This window comes from Crocodylus siamensis, chromosome 5, assembly GCF_052110815.1.
Source record: "Crocodylus siamensis isolate JL-2025a chromosome 5, ASM5211081v1, whole genome shotgun sequence".
Lineage (NCBI taxonomy): Eukaryota > Metazoa > Chordata > Crocodylia > Crocodylidae > Crocodylus > Crocodylus siamensis.
This window is the reverse complement of record NC_143399.1, coordinates 28,010,835-28,022,494: the sequence shown is the minus strand read 5'-3', so window position 1 is coordinate 28,022,494 and position 11,660 is coordinate 28,010,835. Positions and strand designations below refer to the sequence as shown.

The window sequence follows — 11,660 nt, the reverse complement described above, 5'->3', positions numbered from 1 at the left end:
CCCAAACTCCAAAGTTTGCCACCCTGCCATCTCATGGACCCCAGATCCCCTCCCGACGGCTTCAGCTATGAAGGGGGCAATGGATTAGTCCCATTCCCTAGAAGCCAAGGCTGAAAATACTTTAAAGACAGGGCTACCTACATACTTCACAGGGGTCCACTGAAAAATGTATTTCACGGTGAAAAAATTTGAAGCACCATTTTGTAGAAAAGGTGAGAAATGGGGTCCTTTGAAATTAGCATTTAAACCTTGGACTTGAAGAGGTTGAGAAGTGTGGACGTGCACCTAGAGCCACTTCAGAAAGGCGGTTTCCTGCTCGCTCCCTCGACAAAGTTTGTGCAATCCGTATTGATTTATGCCTTGCTGGCTGACGGGAGGTGCGCTCGGCTGTAAACGCGCCGGTCCCCGAGCGGCCGTGTGGGAGCGGGCTCTGCCCGGCGCCTCAGCGCGGAGCCTCCGCCGTCTTCCCAGCGCGCCCCCGGGTAGGACCGACGCGGCGCCGAGCGGAGCAGGTCCCTGCCTCGGGGGCCACGAGGCTTACCTCGTACCGTTCTCCTTGACAGCCCCGGGCTGTCCTGCCGCAGCACCCGCCGGGCGGGCCGCGCGCCCCCTCCCCCGCAGCGCGCGGGAACGGGGCCGGGGCCGGGGCCGGGGCGGGGGCAGCGCGGGCCGGGGCCGCACGTGGGCGCGAGCAGCCGCTTTATAGCCGGCGCGGGGCGCCGCGGCCCGGCTGTAGGCGGGCCCAGGCCGGGAGGTCGAGTCCTGCGGCCGCTGCACGTGACCCGCCCGCGCTGCCCCGGCCCGCATGAGTCCCGCGCCCTGCTGCCAGCGCGCCCGGCGGCCGCCCCGGCCCGGCCGCCCCATGGAGCTGGCGCTCCGCACCCTGCCCGAAGGCGGCGGCGGCGGCCCCGTGCAGCCCGGGTGAGGGCAGGGCAGGGCAGGGCAGGGCAGGGCGGGGCGGGGCGGGGGGCGCGGGGCTGCGCCCGGGAAGGGGCGGCCGCCCCCTCGGTGTGCTCGGGGGAGCCTGCCGTCGGCTCGGAGCGCGGGCGCCTCCAGGCTCTGCGCAGCCTCAGCCCTGCGCAGGCAGCGCCCTGGCCGAGGCAGCCCGAGCCCCTGCCCCTCGACCCGGGGCCGGCGGCAGCCGCTCGGCCTGTTCCGGGACGCGGGTCGGTGCGTGCCTGCGAGAGGGCGACGTGACCGGCGGCTCCCGAGTGCCAGTGTGTGCGGACACGGCCGGGGCGACCCTGCGCGGGACCTAGCCCCGGGCGAGCTCAGGGCTGCGCGTGACAGCTCTGCCAGCTTGTCTCCCCCACAGTCTTAAGATCGAATCTGGGAACATTGGTCGAGTTGACACAGCATTCAGTCACAGCCGGTTTTACACGGGCTGGTCTACATTAACCAAGCCAGTCGCGGAAGACGAGAGTAGCTGCACTTGTCTCACTGGGCAAGTGCTTTGAGAACTAATGATGACAAGCTCCCCAGAAGGACCAGGCGTCTGGGTGCCGAGCGCTGCAGCGGTGCGATCCCATTCTTTGCGCTTGTATCTGCACTCATATGTTTTGTAATGTGAACAAACCCGTGTTGCCAGATGAGCGTTCAGTGGATGTGTGACAGTCTTCAAGTACAGGTCTTTTTAAGATGGAATTGCTTGATCCCGGAGCTCAAGCTGAGGCCCAGCACTAGAAAATGGGAGGCTTGCATCATATTTTTCACACCTTTATGACTGGGCAAGTTTTCTTTGTCCTGGTTCTTAACTCCATCCTGTATATAAAACGTACAGGGGTGGTGCTAGGCTCCATTCTCTGGCTGTTAGGCAGTTACTTCTTCTGAAGTCAAGTTATTTTTAAGCCAAAAGGCACCACTGTAATTGTATATAGTGGAATGGGGGCCATCCTTTTTTGTAGGTGTGCCACAAATTGGCTACAAACCCTCCCCAGGTGCCACTGATGCACTTCACCTCCCTGATTTGCTGCTCTGCTTCCTGGCGTCTCTTCCCTCTGGCACTGCTGCCTGTGACCTCCCTGATCTGCTGCATACCCCACACAGCAGCTACCCATCCCACTTGTGGCACCCATGCTGCACCCTGATCTCATCTGACCAGCAGAACGTGACCTTAAATAACCTTGCCAGTAAAAGCTGCATCCTGTTTATTCTAAAAATATGTTGCTGCTTCCCATCCAATTTACTGGCTTCGGTTTTGAGCTGCAGAATCTTGTAATGTATTTTTTCTGCTAGGTCAGAGATGTCAAATAGAAATCTTTCCTGCAAGTAGCTTTTGACACTGATCGTTTTCTCTCTAAACACCTTGCTATAAGACATGTTTTCCAGACTTCAGTTCTGTTCTGTCTCCTTCTGAGTTCACCAGCATCCTCCTTATGTCATGTTCTGTTGTTTGATTTCCAGGTCTTGCTAATGCTACGCCTCTTCCCTGGTGCTCTTTGATATTCTGTTGCTTGTACGGTCAACGATCATGTTTGCCATGCATAGCAATAGCACAGCAGTAGGAGCTCATGTTCAGTTGGTTATCTAGTGTTACCAAGTCCTTTACAGGGCTTATCTGGACTGCCATGTTTTGTTTCAGATGGTATGCTCAAACTGGCCTAATTAGGGACAGCCTAATTTGAGTGAGAATGATAGTGACTGTGAAACAACACTAGAGCTATGCAGAATGTATGGATTAGCTTTTGATGAGCTGTTGTAACTGCAGACATTGCATCCTCACAGCATTACTGTATTAACACAGTCACTTGCAAGGTTGTATGTTTACATCTACATATTCAAGTGAACCTACCAAATCATGCTAGTCTCTAGCTGACCTGTTCCCATCATTGTTTACTCTACCATAAAACATTTTTTTCTAATTTCTTTTTGGATCCTTCCCCATTCCTTGTAACTCTAAAAGGTATATTTTTGAGGCATAAATGTTTTCAGTTGATAGTCCAAGTTGATATTTCTTAAAATATTTTTGGACATGGCTAAAACTTGCTTGTTTTGCCTAGTTTTCTGATCAGATTTAGGGAAATGTTAAAAATAGCTATGATTTCCTCCAAGTTGTTTTGTTTGTTTATTTTTTTGTAATTCTGTTGATTTAAAGCTAACTTTAACTGAATTGTAAAAGTAATTGCTATGTAATAAAGATAATCTAGAAGCATACAGGTTAAAAATGTTTTCAGTTGCTTAATAGGGGCTAGTACTGTACTGCTCTTGTCTTAGTAAATTTTATTTCTCTGAGGAAAGAGCTGGTACTATGAATTATGTGAGCTTTTGGTTACTTCATGTAAAAATATGGATGATCATAGAGTGCAGAACCTTAGATAAATACAAATTTCAGGTGGACAGGAACAAACATTAATTAGATATTGATGTGTGTTTTGGAAACTTTGCCTGCTTTTTAAACATTCGGTCGAAGTAGGGAAGCTGCCATCTGAATGAAATTCTAGATAATGAATTGTTTATGAAAGTCTGATAGGACCAAACTGAATAATCATGTTTTGTAGCCACTTTCAAATGAAATGATCTTGAACTAGAGAGAAACTAACAAATTTAGTCTATATTTTTAAGACTTTGAAGCAGGGAAGCACTTACCTATACTTGAAACCTTGACCAGGAAGTTGGGAAATCAGAGGAGAAACCTTTGCTTTTTGTAAAGTTCTAAGCGTGAACTCACCATGCTACTGAAATCTGACAAGCAACATGACCCCTTTTTACATGCTTAGAACATGAGTGGGTTGGTGGTGGTTGTGCTACGCTATATGTAATGTTTGAGGAAGGGGAAGTTCCATGCCTTGATAGGCCTGGAAACTAAAAATATTCTTGCTCATCATGAGCAATGGAAATGCAGATTTCTCCATGCTGCTTTGCTAAGGCTCTTCAAAGCCTGTTCTAAGTGTTTCTGCCTCTAAGGGTAATTTTCTGCAGGGTAAGTGAGGGTTATTTAAGCTAAATGCTTTAAAAATCACATGTACATTACTATCATTACCTTTTGAAAATGTACCAGTCTTCATAGTAGATGCAAACTCCTGTTATTTCTTGGAGGTATTTTAGGGAACTGACCTTTAAAGGATATGCTGGGGTAAGGAAGTATGGGGGGGTAGGGGGTAGGGTGGTGGTTATTGTAAGTTGCATGGTGCTAACAGAATTTTTGTTCCACTTCACTGTAGAAACTTCATTTCTGTTTGCACAGACTTGCAACCCAAACAGAAATCTGTGAGATGAGTCTGTAATGTGTGGCAAGCTCTTGCCAAGACCTTCTATGGATTTCTAATTAACATCTTATTTATGGCAGAAATATGATGGCTCGACCAGATTCAGATTTCAGAGAGGAGGCTCTAAAGGAGGACTTGAAGTTTTATTTTATGAATCCATGTGAAAAATACAGAGCCAGACGCCAAATACCGTGGAAACTGGGTTTGCAGATTCTGAAGATAGTTATGGTTACTACACAGGTAGTATTTTTTTTCTTTCTTAAATACACTGTTACAAAATCTAAAAGATGCAGGAGGAGCAACAAATCAGTGGTCCCAAAGTATTACACTCCTTGGTCAGTCTTTAGTAATATAGGAGATTTTTCAGAAAAAAAAACCCATATTAGAAGAACGGAATGGAAACTCCTAAGAAGAAGGGTAGGTGAGCACTGTGGGACTTAACTGATTTAAGTCAAACTGGTTTATGGAATTTCTGTCCCAGACACCTTCCTGGTTCAAATTAACTTAAAGTCTCTCAGCATCCCAGGATGCTTTGCAGCCCTGGGCTGTGCCATCTGTTCCACTGGAGCAGGGTTAGCTCTGTGCCTCTGCTCCCCAGCTGGAGCACTGTCACTGTTCTGGCTGGCTGAGAAGGGGGTGGGAAACCCTGCTTGGGACCGCAGCTGGGTCTGCTTGGTAGGGGCAAAGCAGCCACTCACAGGCTTTTCCCCTACTCACCCCTCCAGCGGAGGAGGTGGGGGTGTGGCCAGACACTATCCCCAGGCCGGCACACTGAGGCCAAGGGGAGGGAGGAGAGTGTAAACCCCCTCTCCCAATGACATGAGTGGCGGGGGTGAGGGCATGGCCAGATGCTGGCCATGGCCTGGCACACTGAGGTGGAAGGGGGCGGGGGGACCCTCCCCTGCTCTGCCTCAGTGTGCTGGCCCAGGGCAGGTGTCTGGCCATACCATCACCCAAGTGGAAGTGGGGAAAAGCCTGGCAGGGGCTGCTTCCCCTCTCTCCTGCCCCCCCACTCCAGGCCCACCCTTGTTGGGGACCACGCAGGCCAGGGTGGGGGCTTACCCCCTGCCCCCAATCATACTCAGCGGGCCTGTCAGCACCCAGCTCAAGCAGGGAGGGAGGAAAAGCTCCAGGCTTTTCCTCCCGGAGGACTTCTCTCCCAGCTTCCCTCCAGCCTTCTTGCACTGCTGAAGGAAAGGGAGAGCTTGTCTTAGAAACCCCCCCCGCCCCCCCACCCAGCTTCTAGCCTGAGCCACTGCAGGCATGTGTCTGCATGTCCAGAATCAAAAGTAAATGTCTATTCACTTGCTTCTCAGTTCAATCTATGCAGTTTAGAGTAACCTGTAAAGATTGAATTGATTCAGACTCAGGCTTTTTTTCTGTCTGTACTTAGCCAAAGTGTTCATGTGTTTTGAGGGGAAGGGTGAGTTGTTCAAAATCACTGGGGGCAACCTTTTTGGCAGGCATGCCACAAATTAGTGTTGCACCCTCCCCAGTTGCCACTCCAGTCCCTTTCCCTGACTAATTGCTTACACTTTCTGCCAATCTTTCTGCTCCTTTATCATTCTGCTGCTCTGCTTTCTGCCCCCTGTCCTCTGTGCCATGTGCTGCAGGCTGCCCATGCCATTTGGCAGCATGTGTACTGCAGGTTGGCCACCTGTTTTAGGGCAGGCAAGCACTAATGTCATGGCGTGGTTCTGAAATGTGTGGCTTCATTGCTGCTGCCCCACTATATGCTCCGTGCTTCCCATTGCGCACACAGGTCTGATAGACTTGATCTTGGATCTTGATATTGTTGGCAGACATCCAATCCAACAAGTGCAGATGCTGTGCTATTAATGTAGCCAACAACCCTGAACATTCAGTCTAGATCTGTGAATAGCTCTCTGGCAAAATCAGGGTGATGACTGAACTGGGAATGGGTTACAGTGTCTGTGTGTCACCTGATTACAACCAGTGCACTGGTTTAAGACAAACAGTCAAGGCAGAATAGAATAGTATCCGTTCTAGAATGGTATCCATTAAACGGGTATGTACAATTCCCAAATATAAGCTCAGTTGCTAGAACTTGGTATCAGTGCTTGATGCTCTCTTTTATTTATCCATGCTTTTAGATAAAGTCTCCTTTGCTTTCTGACCCCCTTCTAGCCACATAGGCAAGTGAGATTGCCCTCTTCACTCAATGTTAACAGTGTGTTAACCTATACAGAGTTCCAGATGATGGCTGCTGGTGTTCTAATAACCGGGTTGTCTAATGCAAACCATTGCAAGTCTTATCCAGGCCTGTGCTAGTTCTGGCACAGTTGCTTCTGACTGTAATTTTGCTGAGAACAGTGGTGAGGTTCTCTTCCAGGCTTGTGGTGGGGAAGGTTAGCATAGGCACAACCTGGTAATATCGGGTGGAGACAGAAGTGACAATTTTCGCCTGATCTAGCCACAAAAAGCAGTTTATGGCTTCCATCAAAATTTCCTGCAAGAATTATCACAAAGTAATGAGCAATAGTATCCTGTTTCCAGAATTGCCTACCAGCTGCTGGTGTAGCTTTTTATACATTGCTTAGTGGATTGTTATACTACCCACAAGTTTTTGCATGCAGACTTGCAGTTCTGTGGAATGAGGCAGTATCTATACTCACAGGGAGGCTTTGTAACCTTCACTGCTACTTAATTCATCCTAACCCATCAACCCTTAGTTCTGAAGTGACAGGAGGATTCCTTGATCCTCTGCTTGCTGTTCCAGCCTCTGTTCTGCCTGCCTCTCATGTTGGGATTGTCTGTCTGTCATTGTAAGAGATGGTGCATTGTTCTGCTTTCTAAGGCTTCTAGCCAATTCAGGTGCCTTAACCTTTTTAGCACCTTTCAGAATGGAATGCCTCTCATTCCAGTCCTCATGCAACTGCTGATGAAGAGGATTGTTAATGGGCACATGGGCTGGTCCTAACGATGATCCTCAAATTCTGGACTGAGGCTGGGTACCCTACAGTAAAGTAAAGGCTGTTTGTGTCTTATTTTCTGGAATGCAGAAGAGGTTTTCAAATATGAGTAGGTTTTATCCAATATTGTACTAAGGTACTTTAGATTCCACATTTTCCAAAATCATCACCAGCCTACTGCACTTCTCTTCACAATTCAGAAGATCTCGAACATACAGCTATTAAGGTGGAAGTGTCATGACTTTATTCATTAACACTACTTTAACAACTTTGCAATTCACAGAGCATCTAACTAGCTATTCCCAAACCCCGCTCAATCCCCTGAAGAATCCTGCAGACATTGTGGTGAGAATTCAGGGCTGGTTCTAAAGGCTGCATGGATATAACTGTGCATGGATGACCTGGAATCCCCTTTTCTGCTTTTTCTGGTTGCAGACCTGCCACAAACATGCCTTGCTGCTAATAGTGTGTCCCTGTATACTCATTTAGCTCAGAAGTAACAAGTTACTCTCCAGGAGAGACAAGGATGTACTCACTGGAGGGAGAAAAATGGATTTTCCTTTTTTATCCTTAAAAAGCTGCAGTAATACAAACCCTGGGAGTTTACTTATCTGAGAGAAGGATTTTCAGCCTGTCCTTATCTCTCTCTTTTTTCATTCTCTGATCATTTCTTTGTACTTTTTTCTTCTGTGCTTTCCCTCATTTTACTGGCTTTTGTAGGACTTAAGATAATTCTGAGCTAATGAGCCAAGTAATTCTGCTTCTGATAGAGAAGAAAAAATAAGGGAGAGTGGTCTGACAGCAATGTGGAGTGCCTCCCCCTGCTGTTGGGGTTGGGGAAAATGACTCCTTCACTTGGTGTCTCTCAAAGGTTCCACTTCAGGTGGGGTGTGGGGGGTGTGCATGTGTGTGTAAAATTAAACTATCTGTTACTCTCTGCATTGCCCTGGGGTTTAGATTTCTGTTCATTCTACCAGTAAACTTAGTAGCAGATGTGCTAGAGCTGCCTGCAGGTTCAGGAAGACCCCTTCTTTAATGTCATTGTTTTTCCACTGGTGCATGCATTGGTTCTTCTTTAAACAAAGGTTAAATCTGTGCAGAAACAATGGAGCCCTCAGCATTTTTCACTTTTTACTAACAAGGACAGGAGTTTGTTTGGAGTTTCTTCTCTCACTCTTACTTTTGATCTGTTCTTTCATAACCCATTCAGTGTCTCACTTGGTCTGCTCAAATACATCTGGAGTAAAGCATTTGATGTTTCCGAAGAGGTTTTTTTAAGGGGATATTGAAGGGTAGCAGTAGCATAGAAAGTTACATGGTGGTAATGGCAGTTTTTCCACAAGTACATTGACCCCTTTTGTAACTGGGCGCATACTCTTGAATAACAAATGAAAAAAAGTTACTACTCTTAGTCTAAAAATGCTTCACCTGGTTTTAGAGTGGGAGACTAAACTGCATTCTGGCATGCCTGCGACATTATTATCAAAATTATCAGCAAAATTACCATTACAGTTTGGGATTTTTTTACATCCCTTGAGAATGTCAGAATAGACTGAATCTTGCTTTAGTGTTCAGCTCTAAGGATAAACTGCCAGATGGGAAGGGACAGCAGAATAATTGTGAACTGACCAGATTTCATAAGGCAGTATTAGTAACTACCAGTAACTAAAGTCCATTATGTTGCTTGCAGTAAACTTTTATTTAATGGAGTTATTTTTTATTATGAAAGCTCTTTTAAAATTCAGTATGGTTTCAGTCTGAATTGCTGCTTTATCAAAGGAGGGCATGAGTTCAAATGATTGATTTTTTTCCAGCAGAAAGCTCATAGTTTTATTGATTCATAGTGCAGGTTTTTGAAACTTTTCAAGTAGAAATTTACCTTGTTTTGTTTTGTTTTGATTATGTACATTTCTTCTTCTGGATTCAGGAAATAATTCTTTCTTGAGCTTGTTTTGTTAGCACTTAAACACCTAATAATGATGCAGAATAGAAATTTCATAACTTTCTAACTGGTAACTAATCCATTATTTAAGGACGTAAAGAACTCTACTGCCATCAAAATGTTACTGGTGGAACGCTACACTGACTTTGGCTGTTTTTGTTTTTGTTTTCAGCTTATCCTTTTTGGTTTAAGTAATCAGTTAGTAGTTTCTTTCAAAGAAGAAAACACTGTTGCATTTAAGCATCTATTTCTGAAAGGCTATTCAGGTGTTGATGAAGACGATTATAGTAGAAGTGTATACACACAGCAGGATGTTTATGACAGCATCTTTTTTGCTATTAATCAGGTAAGTTTTCTGTGTAATCAGTAAGCAATGAATAACATTAGGTCACAGTCACTAAGATGTCATTGGTATCTATTTTCTGTTCTAGCTAGGGTATTTGCAACCAGTAAGGTTCCATTTTAAATGGGACTTACTGGTCAGGGTGGAGGCATTGCTCAGTGTTACTTTATGGCTATCAAAATGCACAACTCTGAATTTCTGTTGATATTAGTTTGATTTCCAGTTATATCAAAGAAGTTGTATGGATTTTTACTTTGAGTAGAAATGGGCCTTGGGGTACATATGTGCTAGGTATTCAACAAATTTATGCTTTTAGCTATATTCAATTGCAGCTTTGTTGTGAGATTGCTAGAAGCTTTAGCACTGGAATACAATGCTTCCAGGAATGTTGGGGCACCAACTTCAATTTTTCTGTGTGGCATTTTTAAAGGATTGTGAATAAGACGATTGCCAACTCCCTTAGTTATTTTTTTTTAAAGTGTGGGGGCAGCTAAACTTATAGATAACACAAACTGGATGTTGGGATTTATAACATGTACATTGAATAGAATACAATTGAAAAGGGGAACAGAAATCTTCCCTTGTTATAAATCAGATGTGGCTCAGGTTTCTTGTGGCCCAGTAAAGATCAACAGTGTGAGGAATGACGCTCTTGATCCTTCCCAGTCCTGGGACATTTGAGCATTTGTGCAATTTTGGGATTTAATTTAGAACTGAGCAACGTTTCATGGTTTGGTGATGGCATCTTTATAAAAAGCTAGTATAGCTGCTCAGGGCTAGTGGAATGCAAAAGTCACCCTAGGTGTGTACAGAAGTTGGTTTTTTTGTCATTTAAAGCGCTTTATTGATGTGACCTAACAGAAGTGCATGGCTTTATGGCATTTTAAAAATGGGTACAGCACTTTAAATTAACCCTTGTTAAATGAGGTATTAAATTTGAAGCATTGTATTTTACAGCACTTTAGCAACCTATAGCATTTTAAATAGCTTCACTCCCTTTAGTGTGGGCATGTCCTGATATCAGGCCTCTGCTGCCTGGCAGTTTCTCTGGTACCATGAAGAATGCTCAGTAGAACAAATTTGTGGGGTTTTTTGATGCACCAAATGAGCCTAGGAGGAAAGTGGGGGGAGGGGAGGGTTTAAAACAGGAGTGTGAGTCCACAATTCTGATCCTGGCATGTACATATGGGTATTCGCTGTCCTTTTTCCTGTAGAATTTTTCTTCAGTTATACTGCTGTTTTTGATTTTAGTATTTCTTCTTTCTTTTCTCACCTTTCCACTTTACTTTTTTCTTTCCTTTCTTTCTTCCTCTTATAGGCACTAAGGCTGATTTGAAGCCCCAGGTAGAAGACAGTAGTGAAGTGATAGATTGTATATCATCAAACAGGATCCAAGTGTGCAATACTGGCATCAAATCAGGTTTCTTTGTATGATGTCTTTATTAAAGAAAAACATCTTCCTGTTTTTAGAGGAGCTTTTTCCACAGTCTTATACTAGACCAGGTAGTTTTGCAGTAGTCCACACTTCCAGCCTGTGAGTGATTCTGAAGAAAGGAGAGCAGCAGAGTATGGACCCTGGGCTTCAGAAAAGCAGACTTTGACTCCCTCAAGGAACTGATGGGCAAGATCCTTGGGAGAACAGGCTGAGGGGGAAAGGAGTCCAGGAGAGCTGGTTGTATTTTAAAGAAACCTTATGGGAACAGATCATCTGGATGTGCAGGAAGAATAGCAAATGTGGGAAGCAGCCAGCTTGGCTTAGCAGAGAACTCTTCGGTGAGCTTAAGCATAAAAAAGTAAGTTTACAATACATGGAAGCTTGGACAAACAAGTAGAGAGGAGTATAAGAATATTTCTCAGGCATGCAGGGAAGAAGGATGACCAAAGCACAATTGGAGTTACAGCTACCAAGGGACATGAAGGGTAACAAGAAAGGTTCCTACAAGTATGTTAACAACTAGAGGAAGGTCAGGGAAGGTGTGGGTCCAGTACTGAATGGGGGAGGCAACCTAGTGACAGATGATGAAGAAAAGGCTGAAGTGCTCAATGTCTTTTTCACCTTAGTCTTCACAGGCAAGGTCAGCTCCCAGACTACTGCACCAGACTGCACAGTTTGGGGAGAGAGGGAGCAGTCCTCAGTGGTGACATGTTAGGGACAGTTTAGAAAATCTGGGTGTGTACAAGTCCATGGGGCCAGATGTAGTGCATCCAAGGGTGCCGAGTTGGCTGATGTAATTGTA

At 45.5% G+C, this 11,660-nt stretch overlaps 1 protein-coding gene across 7 annotated transcripts in view; it reads left to right on the top strand.

Moving 5' to 3' along the window:
• Positions 1 to 234: 234 nt before the first annotated feature.
• Positions 235 to 11,660, top strand: part of MCOLN2 (mucolipin TRP cation channel 2) — a 35,098-nt gene continuing 23,672 nt past the window's right edge. For 4 of the 7 annotated variants that reach the window (XR_016442437.1, XR_016442439.1, XR_016442438.1 and 1 more), the window contains exons 1-3: positions 674 to 921; positions 4,286 to 4,445; positions 9,253 to 9,426. Coding sequence is in view for 1 of the 7 variants with exons in the window: in XM_090048169.1 (XP_089904295.1) it covers positions 806 to 921; positions 4,286 to 4,445; positions 9,253 to 9,426 (450 nt within the window). In the remaining 6 variants the exon portion in view is untranslated. Of the gene's footprint in view, positions 483 to 673; positions 922 to 4,285; positions 4,446 to 9,252; positions 9,427 to 11,067; positions 11,217 to 11,660 lie in introns of those variants that run through there. The other 3 variants (XR_016442440.1, XR_016442441.1, XR_016442442.1) reach the window with 3 other exon arrangements.